Source organism: Canis lupus, chromosome 9, assembly GCF_011100685.1.
Source record: "Canis lupus familiaris isolate Mischka breed German Shepherd chromosome 9, alternate assembly UU_Cfam_GSD_1.0, whole genome shotgun sequence".
Classification (NCBI taxonomy): Eukaryota; Metazoa; Chordata; class Mammalia; order Carnivora; family Canidae; genus Canis; species Canis lupus.
Window position 1 is genome coordinate 26,047,933 of NC_049230.1, and position 19,222 is coordinate 26,067,154.

At 55.2% G+C, this 19,222-nt stretch overlaps 1 protein-coding gene across 5 annotated transcripts; it reads left to right on the forward strand.

The window, feature by feature from the left end:
- Positions 1-2,321: 2,321 nt before the first annotated feature.
- On the forward strand, positions 2,322-19,034 carry PDK2 (pyruvate dehydrogenase kinase 2). 5 transcript variants are annotated; one of them, XM_038547639.1, is made up of 11 exons: positions 2,322-2,536; positions 5,367-5,508; positions 12,440-12,511; positions 12,899-13,083; positions 13,576-13,686; positions 13,875-13,952; positions 16,231-16,310; positions 16,395-16,493; positions 16,625-16,732; positions 17,316-17,429; positions 17,988-19,034. In XM_038547639.1, exons 2-11 carry the CDS (start codon positions 5,441-5,443, stop codon positions 18,126-18,128), a joined length of 1,056 nt encoding a protein of 351 aa, XP_038403567.1. In that variant the 5' UTR covers positions 2,322-2,536; positions 5,367-5,440; the 3' UTR covers positions 18,129-19,034. The 5 variants fall into 5 exon arrangements, with proteins under 5 accessions (XP_038403567.1, XP_038403565.1, XP_038403566.1 ...); XM_038547637.1 differs by lacking the exon at positions 2,322-2,536 and adding an exon at positions 3,301-3,466 and having other exon boundaries at positions 13,597-13,686; XM_038547638.1 differs by lacking the exon at positions 2,322-2,536 and adding an exon at positions 3,301-3,466 and having other exon boundaries at positions 13,597-13,686; positions 16,234-16,310.
- Positions 19,035-19,222: the final 188 nt, after the last annotated feature.

The window sequence follows — 19,222 nt, forward strand, 5'->3', positions numbered from 1 at the left end:
TTTCCAGGACTGGTGTTACACTGTTATGAAAGAAACATAATGGCAGAGATGCAGCAATACCCACTTATATAAAAGGGTCCTCAATAATGTCAAGCTTCTAGAGCTCCTTGGAGCTGTAGGACCTCCAAACTGTTCCCAAAGAAGGTCTTGGCTTTTGTGTCACTAAAAGGACCCATAAGGTGATTCTCCCCCTCTAGACACAGAGCTGGAATGCACTTCCTGGGCCCTCCTAGTTGGGTAAGGTCATGTGACTAAATTCTAGCCAATGAGTTGTGAGCAGGAGAGAAGTGGCTTAATTCTGGGCTCATACTGTTAATTGCTGGGTGGGAGTCTCCCAGTTTTGTTTTCTCCCTTCTGCCGCTGTAGAACCCTGCCTTGAGATAAAACGTCTGCCAATCTGAGTCCTTTTTTTTTTTCCCCCAATCTGAGTCCTTGAGAGCAACCCCCAACATTCCTTGTACATGTAGTGGGAAATTAGGCCATGGTGGGGTGTGGGATGGGAGGTTGGTGGGAGTTTAACCTCAGCATCTTCTAACCTAGCTTGACCACCCCATACCACTCCCATTATCACCCTGCAGCAATCTCTGCAGAAGGAATTTTGATCCAAGCAGAGGCCACAATATAAAGGTCCAGCACTAAGGAGAGGATCAGAAGAAATCTCTCTCTCTCCTCTACCTTGCCTCAGAGTTTGCTGCCTTTTCCTCGTTACTTAACAATTTTTAAGATTAATTTTTAAAATTTATTTATTCATGAGATACACAGAGAGAGGGAGAGACACAGGCAGAGGGAGAAGCAGGCTCCATGCAGGGAGCTCAATGTGAGACTCGATCCCAGGATCATGACCCGATCCAAAGACAGATGCTCAACCGCTGAGCCACCCAGGCGTCCCATATTTATTTATCTTTTTATTTATTTATTTGAGAGAGAGACAGAGAGAGAGGGAGAGAGAGCATGCACACGGAGAAGGGCAGAGGGAGAAAATCCTCAAGCAGATACCTTTATGAGCTCAACATGGGGCTCAATCTCATGACCCTGAGAACATGACCTGAGATAAAACCAGGAGTCCAATGCTCAACCGACTGAGCCACTCAGGTGCCCCTCCTTGCTTAAATTTGGACAACAGTAATAGCTGTTATTGATTATTTACTATGTGCCAGGTACAGGACTGGGCTTTTTACACGCAAGCATCCTGTATGCTCCTCTGGGCAACTTGAAGACTGACTCACCAACATAGTGCATGATTTAATTGCTTGCTGGAAGGATATTCGGTGGTCCTCCCTGATAACTCTGTGGCATGCCTCCCTGGTGGTCCCAATTCTTTATTCATGCTCTTTTCCCTTCTATGTGCCTGGTGCTGGAGATAGAGCAGTGAATTACACAGACACAGACAGCCCTGCCCTCCTGGAGTTTAAAGTCTAGTGGAGGAGACAGATGAGTCAGCAAACGATTTCCAGATTTCCAGATTTGATAAGAGCCAAATGGTGTTAAGTTTGGGGAGGTCTGGGACACCTGGGTGGCTCAGTGGTTGAGCGTCTGCCTTTGGCTCAAGGAGTGATCCTGGGATCCGGGATCCGGCTCCTTGCATGGAGCCTCCTTCTCCTTCTGCCTGATCTCTCTCTCTCTCTCTTTCTCTCTCTCTCTCCTTCTGTGTCTCATGAATAAATAAATAAAATCTTTAAAGAAAAGTTTGGGGAGGTCTAAGAAGCCTTTAGAGGGAGCCCATAACCCAGCCTGGCAGGGTCAGAGCCTTGAAGAATGGATAGGCAGTGAGGAGAAAGAATTATCCAGACAGAAGAGACAGCATTTGCAACGGTTTGGAGCCTGGAGGTTGCTCAAGGCGGTAGATAAGTATGGCTGGGAGTCAAGCAGGGCGACGTGGAGAGAGGAGGCTGGAGACTTAAGCCAAAGCAGATCGTGCAAGAGCTGGAAAGCCTCCAGTAAGAGAGCCCCTGAAAAAGTCTGTAAACAAGTTCAGATTTGCTTTTGAGAATGATCCCTGAGCCTCAGTTTCCTCATCTATATAATGGGGATAATAAAGCACAAGAGAGACACCTGGAGAATTAAAGGAGCTAATGTATGCAAACAGTGCCTGGTACGCAGGCTATTATTCAGTTAAGAGTCCCTTCCGTGGCAAAGCCTTGGGCACAGCTGGTGTTGACCGTAATCACATTCTGTTACACAGTAACGACCTATTTACTTAGGCCGCTACCTCCCAAACTGAGAAAACAAATGGCTGAGGGAAAAAACTACTTCCTTATCCTTTGTGGTTTTCCTGTTCTCAGCACAAAGCCCAGCACATATCGGGCACTTGGTCGGTGCGGCCCAGGGAGCGAACAGTGAAGAAGGGGGGACATCAAAGGGAAAGGCGGGGGTCAGCACGTACCACGTTCCACCGCAAGAACTCGCGCTCCTTTCCTGCGAGAGAGCCGGAGAGCGCAGGACGCTGGCGCAGGAATGGCTCCCAGGTCCCCCGCGCAGATCACCTGCCAGGACCTCTCTCTAAGGAACCCCAGTGCGAAGATGGTCGCTTTCTAAGGTCAAATGATTAGAGAATAATTAAAGTGTTGAGAACTGCACTCCCAGCGCCGATGTTAAGGGTGCCCCCGCCGCCGCCAGGCCTGCGTTGGGGTTTCCACTCTGGGCGCCGTGTTTTCCGGAGCCGCTTGGATCTTTGTGGAAGTGCTGGGGTGCTTGTCTACACGGAGGGTTAGCACGGGCGTGCATCCTGACCCCGAAGTTTGCAAACTTTCCCAGTCTGGATGACAGTGACCCGTCCCCCCAGGGAGCGCAAGCGGGGAAGAGCAGCTGGAACAGGTCCCTTCGGGAGGGAAGGGATTCGTTGAAAGCTGCCCAGACGATCGCAGGGAAGGCGAGTCCCGGAGATTTGGGGGCGGGGGGCGCGGGAGAGGCCGGGGACAGGCAGGAACGACCGACGTCGGCGGAGCCTGGGGTGGAGCGGGGCTCGGCCGGGAGGGGGCACGGGCGGAGCGAGCGCGCGGGAGGCGGACTCTCCGCGCGGCCTCCCGAAAACAACAGGCCGCCCGGGCGAGGACGGGGTTAAGGGGGCGGGCCCAGGGGAGCCACGTGCCGGGGCGAGAGGCGATTGGCTCGGCCCGGGTTGTTTGTGAGCGCCCATTGGCGCCGCCGGGGCGCCGCGGCAAGCCGATTGGCCGGGGCGGGGAGGACCGCCCGGGCCGGGGCGGGGAGGAGGCGGCGGGTCCCGTGTGCCGGCCGGGCTGGGCCGAGCCGAGCCAAGCGGCCGCGCCGCTCGCGGTGGGGACCGGACCCCGAGCCGGAGCCCGAGCCGGAGCCCGAGCCGCGGCCGCCGCCGCCGCCGCCGCCGCCGCCATGCGCTGGGTCCGCGCGCTGCTGAAGAACGCGTCCCTCGCAGGGGCGCCCAAGTACATCGAGCACTTCAGCAAGTTCTCCCCGTCCCCGCTGTCCATAAAGCAGTTTCTGGACTTCGGTAGGGAGTGGGCGGGGGGTGGGGTGGGGTGGGGTGGGGTGGCGGCTGGACTTGGGGGCCAGCGGGGCGCGGGGGGGGCGGTGAGTGAGGGAGACCCTGGTCTTGAAGGATCAACGCGGAGAAGAGAGGCCCTGCGTGACTGGGAAGGGTTGCTGGGAGGGGTCCAGGCAGGGAAGGGTTAAGGCGTGGGGTGGGGCAGGGGCCGGCCCTGAAAGGGTTAAGGTACCCTGGGGGAGAGCTCTCTACCGGGCTGTCAGTGGGAAGTGGGGGCACTGAGAAGGAGGGGTCCCAGTGTCTTGCTGGACTGTGCAGAGGTCTTGCAGAGTAAGGGACAGTCAGGCAAGGTGGTGATGTTAGGGCCAGAAGGGAGTGGGGTATATCCAGACAAAAAGGGTTAATGGTGGTTGTCCTAGTGACTCAAAGAGTCTGGAGATGGAGAGGAAATGGGGTGGGGATGCTGGTGGGAGTAACAAGGCAAGATTAGTAGATGCAGACATCTGGAAGGAGATCTGGGCTGGGCTGGGCACCCCGGGGTCAGGTGGGGACCCCGCTCTTTCAGAAAATGTCAGCAGGAAGGAGGTCGATGATCAGTATACCTCCACCCCCTGAAGGAGCGGGCCCCGAGCTGTCCCAGTAGGCAAGGACACTTGAAGAGCAAATCTGTTTGGGCCTGGCTTCCTGTCCCCAACAGGGCGCAGGCCTGGAGCACCATGAGGTGGAGTCAGGAGGCTGGCAGCCTTGGCTGCCCCTAGCTTCCTGGGCCAGGATCACCCACCAGCAACGCTCTGGGGGGGCCTCTGGAGCAGAAGCAAGGCTGTGCCAATGTAGCCACTGAAACAGGCATTGTGTGGGCCCTGTCTGTCTACGCGGTATTTCCACGGTGCCAGCTGGGGATTAGGAGGGGGTGCCCAGGTCTCTTAGGAGTTGAAGAGACAGTGCCTGGCTCAAGTTACAGCTGCGTCACTGATGGGAGGGGGGTGGGGAAGTGACAGTAGGACAGAGGGCCCCTGTTCCCCAGGACTTGTCTGCCTGTCCCCCTGCCCTACTTGAGCTATTCCAGAGTAGGAAAGCCCCCAGGGCCCATTCCTAGCCACCAGTAGTTGTCCGGTTTAAACTGGACCCTGCTTATATAAATGGGCCAGGTGGGGTTCACAGTAGCGTTTGGTCCACTTGTAGTACAGTGGGGGAAAGAGATCTTCAGAAGGGTAGTCACATGCCCTAGGTGGCAGGCTCAGAAGCAGAACTTAGACTAGCATCTAGGTCTTCTGACTCTAGGCCATGGCCTCAGTCTACCACCCCATCTTCATCTTGAAGCCAGACCAAGGACCAAGGTACTTGGGTTCTCATTCTTGGGCCCTGTGTGCCTCACACATGAGCATTAACATAAGGACAACTCTACAGTGGTCATCAAGACCAGCCTGGGTAAAGATGGACTGGGCCAGAAATGACACTGGGTCCCTGTAGCTGCTGTGGTCGAGGCATAGCATCCCTTAGGCAGGCCCAGACCTGGGAAAGGATGGTTTTCCCAGGCTCCTCTGCCCACCCGGATCCACCTCTCCCCTTCCACTCCACAAAGCAAGTATTTGCTAAGAGAGACAGAAAGTGAAGAAGTGAGGTAACTGAGGCCAGAGGTGGCTCCAGGTAGGCCTGGAAGTGGCCCTATCCCCTGCGGTTGAAGGCCAGCAGGGGGTAGGGGAGGGGACACAAGGCCAGGCCTGATTAGGCAGGGTGGTGTGGAGGTGGGAGCACTACAGGGGATTAGGAGAGCTGCCTGGCTCTGTGCCCTGATCACTTCTCTGAACCCTCAGGAAATGAAAGATTTAATTGTCCTGATCCCTGAGATGACCTCTGGCTCCAGTGGTTTGCAGCTCTGTTGGCTCACTTCTCTCTCTCCCTCCAGGGTCCAGCAATGCCTGTGAGAAAACTTCATTCACCTTCCTCAGGCAGGAGCTGCCTGTGCGCCTGGCCAACATCATGAAGGAGATCAACCTGCTTCCCGACCGAGTGCTGAGCACACCCTCGGTGCAGCTGGTCCAAAGCTGGTGAGACCCCTGGCCAGGTCCCTGCACCTCCTTTCATTCTACTGCTAGATGCTGCTAGGCTCCCAGAATCTCTGTGCTCCTGGCAGCCTTGAGGGAGGTGGGCACAGAGGGGAGTCACAGGGGCTCTAAAAGGCTGAAGAGTTGCCCAAGGCCAAGTGGAATGCTAAGCCAGAGCAGGGCCTGAGATAAAGTTCCTAGCCTCCATGCCTGTGGGCTAGCCCTATACTTACCAGTCTTCTTTCTCTAGAAACCCAGGATCCCAACCAAAACAAGGCAACATTGTAGACAAACAGAAACAGGGAGAAATGAATTTTCAAATTATATGATCCAAGCTACCAGTCATGTTGGAAAACAGACACAAAGATGGCACAGTACCTGCCCCCGAGAACTTTGGAGGGGCAAAGACCAAAAATCACAGCAGTAGCAGCAGAAAATCCTCTGTAAAGGTCACTCTAGAACTCTGTCCCAGGTTAGGTAACTAGATGACATTAACCAACGGCTGGTCACATGAAGAACAAAGAGGAGTTTGCTGTGTGACTGGCATGCAAATGGTTAATCTGGTTGGCCTTTGGTGGCACCTGTGCAGAAACCCTTTGCTAGTTCTTCTGGCAATGGTGTGGTATAACTATGGTTCCCTATGGATTCAGGAGCAGGGGCCTACACCTGCCATGAGCCAGCTCCACGCTGGGAACAGTAAAGCAGTAGCAGTGGCTACCCTCGGGGAGCCTGTGATCTTGTGGGGAGCAGAAGGGTGGGTAAACTGAGAGCCCAGGATGGTGGATGGTGGTAGGAGCAGTGAGCTGCTAAAGAGCTACTTTTACTTAAGAGTCAAACTAGTATTTAAAAGTAACAAAATTGGGGTTCTTTTCCTCCTCACTGTGGAAGTGTAACATGTCCCCTTTGATACTTGGAAAACATAGGAAAACGGAAGAGAATGCCAACCACTGCCTTCCACCCCATGACCAAACACTTAGAGTTTGGTAAGATTTTATTGGTGCCCTTCCAGCGTTGTTTCTATGGATGAATATGCATATGCAGGACTTACTCTGACTTAATGAGACACGGTAAGAAAAGTGTTTTGTGCGGGAGGCCAGGCACATAATAGGCGCACAGTGAATGTTAGTTGAATCGGAGAGTTGTAGGGAAGTTGGAATGGATGCATGGAGGAGGTGGCATGTCTCTGGGCCTTACAGGGTGCCTGAGTGAGCCTAGACCTAGAAGGAAAGGATGGGCATTCCAGGCCTTGGAACTGCTTGTGCCAGGGTGTGGAGGCAGGTAAGGGCCCAGTGAGGGCCTCCACAACCTCACTCTGTGCCTGTAGCGATTTCGGTGCGAGCTGTGAAGGGGATGGGGTAGTGGGCAGGGCCTGGCATTCCTATAGCTCAACCAGGTCACCCCCCGCTGGGCTCTGGCCCTCAGAAGTCCAGGACATCTGAGCCAACCAGCATTTCCCACTGCAGGGTGGTAGGGAAGTCACGGGGAGGAGACAGAAGGTGCCATCTGTTTGCCCACTCCTCCTCCAGCTCTGCTTGGCTGACTGGCCTGGCTGCCTCTCCAGCGGGCCCCTGACTCCAGGACAGGCCCTCTCGGGCCCCTCCCTGGACGCTGTGTTCCTAGGAGAGCCAGGGGATGTGTGTTGGGGTGTGGGGGAGCAGGGAGCTGCCTAACTGCCCATGAAGCCCCAGGCCCCTGCAGAGGCCATTCCTGGAAATCAGTTACATGTGTGTGGGATTGTGTTGGTCATTACTTCCAAGCTTCGAGGGAGGAAATGTCCAGCAACAGCAGGATGGAGTGAAGTTACACAAGAGAAAACACTTCCCAGTGGATTCAGCTTAGTGGAGAACAGGCCGTGGAATTGCTGGAGTGTCCTGATGCACTGACCAAAGCCTGCTGAAGTTGTTTCCAGAGAATGGGCATCATGGGCTGCAGCAAGAGAGTGAGGTCTGAGAGGAGGAGGGACTTTCTGATGGGGACAAGGTGGCCGCCTGTGAGAGAGTGCAGACCTCCTCCAGGAGAGCCCATTGCCAGCTTGGATGTAGAGGTGGTACAGGTGGGTAGGGTTTGCACGAGAGGAGGGGGGACACCGCACCAAGGAGCCCGGCAAGAGGACCACTACCCTCAGAGTCTGATGAGTAAGTAGCAAATGCTCCCCTTTGGAAAATGGAAAAGTCTGGTACAAATGCTATTTGCAGTAGTAGCGATAAGATGTGCTGATGGCTAATGGAGTTTTTCCTCAGCTGCAGAGAGGCTCTAGGCAAGACTCACTGTGGACAAGTTGAGCATTCCTGGTTTTAAATAAGCCTGATAAATTGTTTCAACCAGACAGACCTGGTGCGGAGGGAGCCTGTTTTGGAAGTGACTGGAAGATAGTAGGAAGCCCTGGCCATTGGTGGCAGTGTCCACCTGACTTTGAGGCTCGACTTTGCTGCTTGCTGGACACTTAATCCTTAGCAAACCCTCTGGCCTCCCTGAGCCTTGGCTTCCTCACCTGTAAAATGGGCTCCATTCTGTTTCTAAGGGCAAACACCACAGTTAGTGCATGGAACTGTCAATACAAGCGGATGGCAGTGCCTCCAGGCCACAGATCTGTGACTGTGGCCAAGGTTCTCTTAGACAATGTGGTCATCATAGCGATGGCAATGGCGAAAGCAAACAGACCTGGAGGGCCTGCCGTCCTCCAGGAACTCTTCTTGCCATGTCCCTGTATTAACTCAATTGCTGTCCCGACAGCCTTCTGACGTAAGCTTTGTCATTACCTCCATTTCATAGATGAACAGACTGAGGTTCAGAGAAGTTAGAATATGTGTCTGAGATCACTCAGGCATCAGGTGGGCAAGCTGGGACTCCAGCCTAGGCTGTGTGATCTGATGGCTGCGTTTGTGAGGGGAGAGGAGTAGTGCTGTGTTCTGGGGCAGTGACCTGGATCAGAGATTGCCAGGCTCCCCCAGCAAGTGCTCAAGACAGTAGGGTTCACCTTACTGGAACGTGCTTGCCGGCTAGGGATGCTGGAGCACAGAGCAGGGTAAACAGCCAGCCTGAGGAGGGCCTGGAGCCGGTAGGAGCGTGTTTCCAGAAAGCGTGTGTGGGGAGGTGTTAAGTGAGAGCTGCAGAGTAGAATCAGATGACAGTGAGTCACTCCTCTCACTAAGAGCCTTTCAGGGGTTGTAGGGAAAGGGGCAGGAGGCAGTATGGCTAGCACTTCCTGTTGGTGAGGAGTGTGGACCCCAAATGCAGCCTGTGGGGGACCCACATCCCCACCCTGTGGGAACCACAGACTTTGAAGAGAACCACCACCATGGTAGAGGCTCTAGGCACCCAGGGCTCGAGCCACACCAGGCACAGGACCAGGGCTGGAGTCAAATCTTCACCAAACCCCTTGGCCTCTCCTTCCATAATCAGAGTTGACACTGAGGATGTGCTTTGAACCCCATTTTAGAGCCAGAGACCTGAGCAGTTCAGTGGCCTCTTGGCCACAGGACCCAAGTCTGCCTGGCTCAGAGCCTGCACTCAGCACCCCTCCAAAGAGCAGCTTCCAGGTGCAGGACAGATCTGTCACCTCCCCTCAGATGGCCATTGCCTTGTTCATACTCTTTATTCCCAATGGCTATGGATAGTAGTGCAAGGTACACGCACACACACACACACGCACACACTACCAAGCACACACCCCCTCCACCTCTCTACACTTTCCAACCCCTGCCTCCCAAATCCAGGGCTCTGGGCAGACTAGAAAGCCCTAGAAGGCAGGAGTCCTGTGTGGTCTGATTTGCTGCTGAGGTCAGCAGGCCCAGGCATTCCCGAGGGCAGCCTATGCCGGGGGCAGTTGGGCCCCCACTGCCTGCTGGGCCTGCTCTGTCCGGCCGAGGGGGGAAGTAAACCCCGCATCTCTTACTGCACTGCCATTTCAGGCCTCCCAAGTCCAAGCCCGGTTCTTTTTCTGTCCCTTGCTGCAGTGGGCAGCCGATGAGCCAATGTTACTCCTTCCCCAGTATCTCTCCCTTTAGGACCAAATTTTGCCTGCAGATAACATCAGGGGTGCCAAGCCTCCGCAGGCTTCAGGCCAGGGTCAGGGTCCTCTGGGAAGATCCTTCCTGTCTTCTCTCCCTCCCAAGAGCAGAGCTGGGACCACTCTCCAGAAGGAATGGCCCTGCGAGGGACGCGGGCAGGGGTTCTAAACTAACCCTGCTTCATAGTCCAGGAGACCGGGGCCTGAGGCTGGCCACTCTCCCCGTACTCATGGACCTGTTGCCAGTCCATCTTGGCACCCTACTCTACTTCACTGGCCGTGTGACCAGGCCCCACTGCTGTTCCCTAGGGTCCATTAGGCAGCCTTGGAGGGGTGGTGCCAGTAGCTACAGCCCTGGCCTTACCCCTGCGTTGGGACTCTGCCCACCCCTTCACCTCCTGGCCCAGCAGGCAGGGCCTCCTATCTCCTACCCCTTCCCTCCCTGCCTCCCCCTCCACCCCCACCCCCATCTTTGGAAGGGGTTCTGGGCCCCACTCTCCAGTTGGCTTCTTCCCCTTGCTCTATCTTCCCCAGCCTTACACACTTGCAGGTTTTCTCCCCAAACCCCCTCTCCTTCCCAGAATCATGAGCCTGAAGCTTAATCCTGGGCGTGGGTGTGGTGGGCAGGGATTTGGAGGCGCACGGCCTGTGGGCGAGAAGCCCAGCTCTGTACAGTAACTGCCTTATCTGTAGAATGGGGCCAGCAGGAACACCCACCTCACTGGGTATTAGGGGAGCAGGCAAGCACAGAGCCGAGCCCTGTCCAAGGCTGGCGACAGCCATCACATTGGGCGCAGCACCGTTAGGACCAGTGTAGATGGTGAGTGAGCAGTTGGCCATGTGATGTGGACTGGGAGTCAGATAGACATGGGTTTGAATACCGGCACAGCCCTTTGCTGTGTGGCCTGGGCCATGTCACCTGCTTTCTCTGGGCTGGTTTCCTTGTCTACACAAAAGGGAAATACTGCAGGCTCCTCAAGCCTGCTGGGAGATGGGAGACCCTGTGTAGACCCTGGGCACAGGCAGGCACTAGCAGTCACTCCTTAAGTGACTTAAGCCTGACTGTCATTCCTCTCCAGGGAGCCTGAGGCAAGGCCTTTGGAGTGCTTCTCTGATTATCTGCTGGGGCTACAGGGATGGGGTGGGGTGGGGGGTGGGGTGGGAAGCTGGTCTCTTCGGCTGAGTGGGGAGGGCTGGCAGGGAGCACCAGGCCTGGGACACCCCATTCCTGCCATCCAGAGCATGGTGGCTGTCCAGAGCTTGATTAAAACGAGACTCAGAACCAATGCTCAGTACGACCAGAGGGAGGGTGTCAGATGTCTCATGGGGGCTCAGAGGATGCGCTCAACTGGGACCGATGTTCAAACCACCATTCATAACAAGGGCATACATCTAGAGAGTGCGCACTGCATGCTGGGCACCGTGCTAATTATCACCTTTGACCCTCACTGAAGGGCAGTGATAGTGGTAGGTACGAAACCTTCTACTTTCCTGAGGAGGAAACTCAGGCCCAGAGAGGCTCCATGACCCACCCAGGCCACACAGCCCGAGTGAGACTCAGCAGAACCAGCACCCCAGCCAGCACTCCCACCCTCTCCTCTAATGTCCGAAGCGAGAGAGGGAAGAGCAGCGGTTCGTGGGGGAGGTATTTTGGGCGGAGGGACCCTGAGGGACATGGAGATGAGCATTCTGAGCAGACCCAGTGCTTCGTGGCAGCAGGAGTGCTGGAGGATTGAGTCTTCAGGACTCCCCCTCCCAGCCACATGTAGGACTGCTCTGGGCTTCCGTTGAGGGGCCTGTAAAATGGGGCTAATCGCTGTCCTTCTTACCTGTCAAGGTCAAAGCACCTTGACACAGGGATGCTCCTGCCCTGGAGGGGCCTTTTCTAAAGAGACTGTTAGGCCACAGAGCCCTCTGCCCCAGGGCTCTTGGCACCCCCTCCTTCCTGCTGGCTCGAAGTGTTTCTACCAGAGACAGGCTCAGCTTTTTGGCCTTCCCCAGGAGAACAACCTGTGGACCTGGGCATGTTAGCAGGGAAACCGTGGGGGTCCTGGCTTATGGGGGCAGGGGGACAGTGGCTCTAAGTTGGTACTGTCTGCTGCCACAGGTGAGCCTGACCCCCTTGGACAGGCTGGCCCCCCTGCTGCCCCAAGTTTAGAGTTTCCCAGCACCACTCCACTGGTTACCCAGGTTCTGGGGAAATCAGCCTGCCAACCACGCCTGCAGGTGGGGCATGCAGAGGAGGGCCACACGCTTCTGCTGGGCCTTGGAGTGGCAGGGGCTGTCCTGGTTCTCCGCGGGCTCCAGCCCCACCTGTGGTCAGAGCTGGGCATGCCTGCCCCAGTCCTGTGTCCTTCCCACCTGCCATTTAAAATCCAGTTCCCTGGGCAGATTGCACAGCCCCTGGTACCCAGCCCAGAGTGTCAGGCTACAGTGCTCACTGAGCCCCTCATCTGTGACAGGCCCTAGGCCAGCCACTCTGCCAGCCGTGCCCCATGGGATGCAACAGTAACCTTACAGGACAAATATTAGGATCTGTTTCCATGAAGGGGTTCATGGAGGTTAAGTGACTTGCCCCAGCTTCTCTCACTGTGAACTCTTGGTCAGTAATCCACGAGCCCCTGGGGATGGGATGATCTCCAGTGCCCTCCTAAGGCTGCTATTCTTAGATTCCAAAGCAAAGGTGCCATGAGGGGGACCAGCAAATGAGAGATGTTCTTACATAACTCACTGTGTTGTCAGGGAGACTTGCATACAGATGAAATGAATTGAGAAAAAGTGTGGCTTAGCCTGTCAAACAGGGCAGCTCTGTGTGCTGCTGCCCAGGGTAGGGGCAGGGCAGGTGCGGGGGTGGCTGAGTCAGGTGGGAAGAGGGCTGAGCTTGGCCTGGAGCTGAGGTGATGTCCCCTTCTCCCCTGCGCACAGGTATGTCCAGAGTCTCCTGGACATCATGGAGTTCCTGGACAAGGACCCCGAGGACCATCGTACCCTGAGCCAGTGAGTGAGGGCCCCAGTTGGGGGCAGAAGGGCAGGTGCAGACAAGGGGCACTGGGTCACAACCCAGAGGCAGAAATGTTAGGAAGATGAAAAAAATGATCCCTAGCCTCAAGGATATCTAGTCTGAGGAGGAAGTTAGCCCTTGGCCTTGATGTCCCTGAGTCTGATTGAGAGTTCCAAGCTCCTGCTCCTGCAGAGCTCCCAGCTGTCGGGTTGGCAGTGGGAGACTCAGGGTGGGCTCTGGAAACAGTGGGGAGGGCACTTGTGTCCGTCAGATTGGGAAGGGTGGAGTGAATGAATACCCGTGGAGGAGTCAGAAGTGGGGATGCATCTGAGGGCACCCCAGGGTTGGGCCCAGGTGGGGCCCAACGCTGCCACGTCCTGCAGGTTCACTGATGCCCTGGTCACCATCCGGAACCGCCACAATGACGTGGTGCCCACCATGGCGCAGGGCGTGCTGGAGTACAAGGACACCTATGGCGACGACCCAGTCTCCAATCAGAACATCCAGTACTTTCTGGACCGCTTCTACCTCAGCCGCATTTCCATCCGCATGCTCATCAACCAGCACAGTGAGCGGGGCTGAGGGGGCTCCGGACCTGAAAGGGCATCCCTGGTTCCACGGCAGGAGGAAGCAGGCAGCAGGGTTGAGGTGTATTGGTGTAAACGCTTACAGAATGCGACATTCTGTCGCCTCTTACCAAGTGTTCGATGTGGTATTCGTCAGAACTCTGTTGTATTCAGAAATAGTTTGTTGTTTTAAGTTTCCTCATCCCGGAGTATTCACTGTGATTGTTGAGAAATTACAACCAATTGAAAATTATACAAGTTCCTCACGCTCACATAACTTCAGATGCAGGATGGTAAAATTATTTTTAAATGGTGGAGCAAAAGGAAGTAGAAATGGAATGTGGGCTGTGTGGGGGACGAGGCCCTCTGAGAGGAACACTTCAGGTCTGCAAACAGCCCAGACATGGCCCAAGTCTGGGATGGAGGGGCCCTAGTGGTGGGAAGAGAGGTGGAGTTGGAGAGCTCTGAGGGCAGGGGATGAGCCCCACCAACAGCACCCTTCCTTCCCCCCACAGCCCTGATTTTTGACGGCAGCACCAACCCAGCCCATCCCAAACACATCGGCAGCATTGACCCCAATTGCAATGTCTCTGAGGTGGTGAAAGGTAAGCCGTCCCCACCATGCTGGCCCACGGATGAGCTCCAGAGACTTCCTCCAAGCTGCCTGGCCAGAGGATGAGCCTTTCCCCACTCGTCCACTTGGGTTTAATATTGGTGATGCCCCGTGCCAGTACCAAGAGAACTGCTGCTGGGTGGACAGCCCCATTCCCTGAATGTCCCTCTCTTTTCTCAGATGCTTATGATATGGCCAAGCTCCTGTGTGACAAGTATTACATGGCCTCTCCTGACTTGGAGATCCAGGAGATCAATAGTGAGTGAGCAAGGCTCTGTGTGTGTGTGTGTGTGTGTGTGTGTCTGTCTGTCTGTCTGTCTAAGGGGCTTCAGAGAGAAAGGAAGGTGAGATGAGGAGTCAGGAAAAGAATTGGATGGGACAGAAGCAGAGCTATTATTGACTTATTATTAGCAGTATTATTACTAACTTATTTGCTAAGTATTTATTAAGCAGTAAACACACAAGGGAAGGTTCCTGTTCTCATGGAGGTTACATTCCTGATGCCAGGGAGGTTGGGGAATGCTTCAGTTAGCCAGTGAACAAATAATAAACAAATTGATTTCAGAAGGTGACAAGTGACAGGGAGGAAACAAGACAAGGTCACATGACAGGGATGGGGCATGTATTTGATAGGGTTTATTATATTATTATATATTATTAATTATTTATTAATATTAATAATATAATTATTATAATAGTAATTATTATATATTATTATTTATATTTGTTTGGCTGCCTTTTCAGAATCCAGATAACAGTGGCTTAATGAAAAGAGAGGCCTCCCTCTTTCCAGCCCCTAGGGTGGAATAGTCAAAGCTGGCTACCCACCCTCCTGTCTCAGATACAGCTGGAGAAGAGGAAGAAGATGTAGAAGGCAGGGCCCAGGGGTGGGACAGTCACTCCCTTGTCACCTGGCCATGCCTAGCTGCCAGGGAGGCTGGGCATTCAGTCTCTAGCTGGGCGGCCACGTGCCTGTTGGAAGTTTGGGGAAGGGGGTATCTATTACAAAAGAGGAGGGGAAGAATGGATAGGAGAGGATGGCTGCGGCGGTCCTACTTTGGGTGGGCTGGGTGGTCAGGGACCAGCAGGACCTGGTGAGGGGTCTGGGAGATGGGTAGGGAGGGGTTGGAGACAGGGGCCGAGGCATGCAGAGCCCGTGGGCCACAGACAGGAGCTGGGATTTTGTGTGCAGCAGGAAACCCATTGAAGGATTCTAAGCCCAGTGATGCCAGGGTCTGACTTACGTTCTAAAAATATTTAGAGGAAAAAAAAGAAAATAAAAAAATAAAAAAATTTAGAGGTTGGAGGGGGTGGGCGAGACCTCAGGAAGGCCAGTTAGGAGATCACTGGAGGAATCCAGGGGAGGGGCAGTCAGCAGAGATGGAAAGAAGGGGGTAGATTTGATAAATATCTTGGAGGTAGAGAGGTCAGGACCTACTGATAAGCCAGGGGCATAGGGGAGAGGAGGATCAGGGATCTGAAAGTTTCTCTACCCTTCCCTTCCCCCTACCTGCTGCTCGGCCATCCCCAGCCTGTGCGCCAGAAACCTGAGGTGATTCATGCCTGGAAGTCACGATGCCCACGTCCTTAAGGCCCAGTTCAAGTCCAGGTCCTCCAAAAAGCCTTCCCAGATTTCCCAGAAAACACAGTTAAGCACCCAGCTTCCTGGGGTGTGCCTCTGTAATGCACTGTCTAAATTACTTGGGGGCAGAGACAGGCCACTTTACCTCAGTATCCCTAGGGTCAAGTGTGGAGCCTAGCATGCACTCCGGGTACAACATGCAACATAAAAGTCAGTTGTGCGTTTGTCTAGACGCTAATTTCTGAGAGGGTAGGGCGGAATTTTAGTCCTCTTCATGCCCCACTCCCAGTATAGGCGCTGAGATTCCTTCACTCATTAATCCGTTGCAGTTATTGAGCTCCCGCTACAAAGCCCTGTGCTAGGCAACAGGAAATGACATGCAGGCCCTAACACCAAGAAGCTCTCCAGGCTAGAGTGATCCTTGAGAGGCAGAGTGCTGGTGTCGGGTGCAGCACCCCTCCCCTCTCCCCACTGTCTTAAAAAGCTCTCCAGGGGATTCTGGTGTCCAGGTGAATGCTAGTAGGCTGCATATAGGCTGGATAGGTGCTTTTTGAATGGATGAAGGGGCTAGGTAAACAGCGGATGGATGGAAGGCTGGATCTGTACTCTGTGAATCAATGGGTCGATGGGAAGGATAGATGTTTGAACAGATACATAGTTGAGGGACAGTTGGATGGTTGAATGGACCCTGGATGGGTAGATAGAAGACTTAGTGGATGTTGAATGGATACAGTGGTTGGATGGATGGATGAACGGATGGATGGATACTGTATGGATAGATGGTTGAACGGACACTGAATGCATGGATAGCTAGATGAACACATGCCAGATGAATGGCCCAGCAGATGGTTGGAGGATAAATGGGTGGTTGAGTGCTAGGTGCTAGGTGCTGAGTCAATGAATGCTGAATGGTGACCTCTTGACAACTTCCTAATCCTTGGTCTTGACTTACAGCAGCATCCAACTCCAAACAGCCAATTCACATGGTCTATGTCCCCTCTCACCTCTACCACATGCTTTTTGAACTCTTCAAGGTAAGGGGAATGGTTCTCGGCGGTGTTGGGGGGTGGTTAGGGCCAGGCCACCCTCACTCGTCTCTTCTGCCTTTCCCTCCACAGAATGCCATGCGTGCAACTGTGGAAAGCCACGAGTCCAGCCTTGTCCTCCCACCTATCAAGGTCATGGTGGCCTTGGGTGAGGAAGATCTGTCCATCAAAGTATGTGACCCTTTGATTCAGGAGCCAGAGAGCAGTGGGGTGGGGACTTGCCAGGAGATGGGCTCAGAGAAGACCCTGGGGTGTCAGAGGGTAGGGGGCATGAGCACTGAGGCCATGTCTGTCTCTCACAGATGAGTGACCGAGGTGGGGGAGTCCCCCTGAGGAAGATTGAGCGACTCTTCAGCTACATGTACTCCACAGCACCCACCCCCCAGCCCGGCACTGGAGGGACCCCGCTGGTGAGATGGCTTTCCTCCAGTGCCCCCCACCTCCTATAGGATGCATGTCTTCTCAGCTCTTCATATAAAACCGTCACCGCCCTCCCCTCTCACCTCCTCACCTTCCATGGTCTTCGTTCTTGTGTGACCGTATGTGGTGTCCAATCACCTATTCTGCTCCAGGCCCCCTGCATCTGCCACCCCCCCACACACACCTGTGGGTCTGTCACCTTTCCTCAGCTCTCTCTCTCCCCCTAGTGCCTACAGATGCCACTCATGAGCACCTCTCTCTCATTCCCAGCAGAGCAGGTGGGGCCGGGCTTGGGAACTTGAGACCCACAAGCCCCAGGACCCTTCCAGACCCACTGGCTCCCAGGGCTGAGCTCCTCTGCCATCCCTGCTTCCTGCCACCCCCCAGCTGAGACTGTTCAGCCTTTCTGGCTCCATCTGACTGGTTTCCCTCACCCCTGGAAGATTCTAGGACTCCCCTGGTCGGACCCCAGCTCAGCACGTTGGTGCTTTAGGAGCACCAACACCAGCTTTAGGAGGCTCAGCACCAGCCTCCTCATGACGCTCCCTTCCTGCCCCCTCCCCCACCCTGTAGGCTGGCTTTGGATATGGGCTCCCCATTTCCCGCCTCTATGCCAAGTACTTCCAGGGAGACCTGCAGCTCTTCTCCATGGAGGGCTTTGGGACTGACGCTGTCATCTATCTCAAGGTGAGTGTCCCTGCAGGGCCCGGCTTGCAGGAGGTGCTGGCAGGTTAGCCTGCTGTTAGGTTTCTTCTCCAGCCCTCCACTCGTCTCCTGACTCCAGATGGAGAATCAGAGCAAAGCTACTGTTCCCTAACCTGTAGACATTTCCCAACTTGGCAGGCAGTTTAAGGAAGTCTGTGGCCCATGGCTGAGCCCCCTGTTCTGGGGGCCTTGGACTCCTTAGACCCAGAAGGAGGGGGGATGCCATAGAGAACCTATCATTCAGCTCAGGGCAAGACTGAGGCTCCAACTTGGTGACCCTGTTCAAGGTCACGGCCCACCTTCCATCTAACTCCCTGACCTCGTGAGTGGGTAGCTTTCCTGAAGGTGCAGGAGCAAGACACGGAAAGGACGGGTCCCCCCATGGGTCCTTCTGGGCCGGGGCTGGTTATCTCAGCCGGTGGCTGGCACCAAGCTGGGCTGACTGGTCAGATACCACCACAACTCACCCTGGGCAAAGGTTTGACCAAAAAGTGGGTAAGGCCCTGGGCAGCAGGACAGACTGACCCTGGTGCTCTCTAGGCCCTGTCCACGGATTCAGTGGAACGCCTGCCCGTCTACAACAAGTCAGCCTGGCGCCACTACCAGACCATCCAGGAGGCCGGTGACTGGTGTGTGCCCAGCACAGAGCCGAAGAACACGTCCACGTACCGCATCAGCTAGGGGCCGCCCCAGCCCCCTGCACTGGAGAGGATGGACTGCTGCCTCTGGAACTGGCCACCATGGTGACCCTCCCCGCCCCCCCAGGTGTGGGGAGGGCTCTCCTTGATGACCAGCTTCTGTCTCTGTGGAAAGCGCTGCGGTAACCAGTCTGTGGCGGTCCCTAAGTGCCAATCTCTGTCTCCATGGAGACCCCTAGGTGGTCTCCCTGGTGTTCAGTCTCTGTGGGCAAGGCCTACAGATGGGGGGATGTCTCCAACCTGATGGGGTGTCCCAGACCTATGTTTCCATGGCAGTCCTCCTCCTGAGACCAGAGCTGCCACTTTTCTGCCAGGGGTCCTGGGTCTCCTTCCCGGCCCTCCACAGCCTGGGCCTTCCAAGTGGATACCCTGCTGGCCTTACCCCCCGCCCCAGCCCGTGCACCCCAGACCTGGTCCAGCGTCAGCGTTAGGAAGGGGCTGGCTATTCCTGGGTAGAGAAAGGGGCTGCACCCTTGGGCCCCTGGGTGCGTACCTGGTCCTGCAGCTTCTCCCTCCACCCAAAGCTTGAAGGTCAAGGTTAGGAGGAGCCCATTCTCACCCCAATCTCTTAAAGTGGAGGAACCTGGGAGGACCCAGAGACCAGCTGTCTCCCAAGCCCTTCCCTGGCACGTCCTCACATGCACAATGCTCACCTTCCCCCCCACACCAACACAGTCCCACCTGGGCTCCAGACCCCCACCCCCACCGTGCCTGCACATGCACGTGCTTGGGGTGGCTTTCTCCTGGAATGCTCTGTGTACATAGCTAGTTTTATAGCCCCAAAGGCCCCTACCCTTCCCCTCGGTACACAGGGGTTAAAGTTGTGTGCCCCTCCACGTGGCTGTGATGATGACCGTGACATCCACAGTAAAGAGGAGATTGAATGAGACCGTGGCCTGGCTGCTTTCCTGGTGGGCAGGGAGTTCCAGAGGCCAGGCACACGCAGACCACAATCCCTGTGACTACCGCGTGACTCACTTGGGACGCCCAGCCCCAGGCATGACTCAGTGCACCACACGCACACCATTGGGCAGAGCCGTCCATTCAGAACACCTGACAGTACAGCCCCTGGTGACA

What these genes read in the sequence shown, in the direction of transcription:
- PDK2 (XM_038547635.1), top strand. Translation starts at nt 3,349, where the DNA reads ATGCGCTGGGTCCGCGCGCTGCTGAAGAACGCGTCCCTCGCAGGGGCG. An exon ending in AGGAAGATCTGTCCATCAAA is followed by an intron (nt 16,494 to 16,624) that starts GTATGTGACCCT and finishes TGTCTCTCACAG; the next exon opens with ATGAGTGACCGAGGTGGGGG. An exon ending in ACGCTGTCATCTATCTCAAG is followed by an intron (nt 17,430 to 17,987) that starts GTGAGTGTCCCT and finishes GGTGCTCTCTAG; the next exon opens with GCCCTGTCCACGGATTCAGT.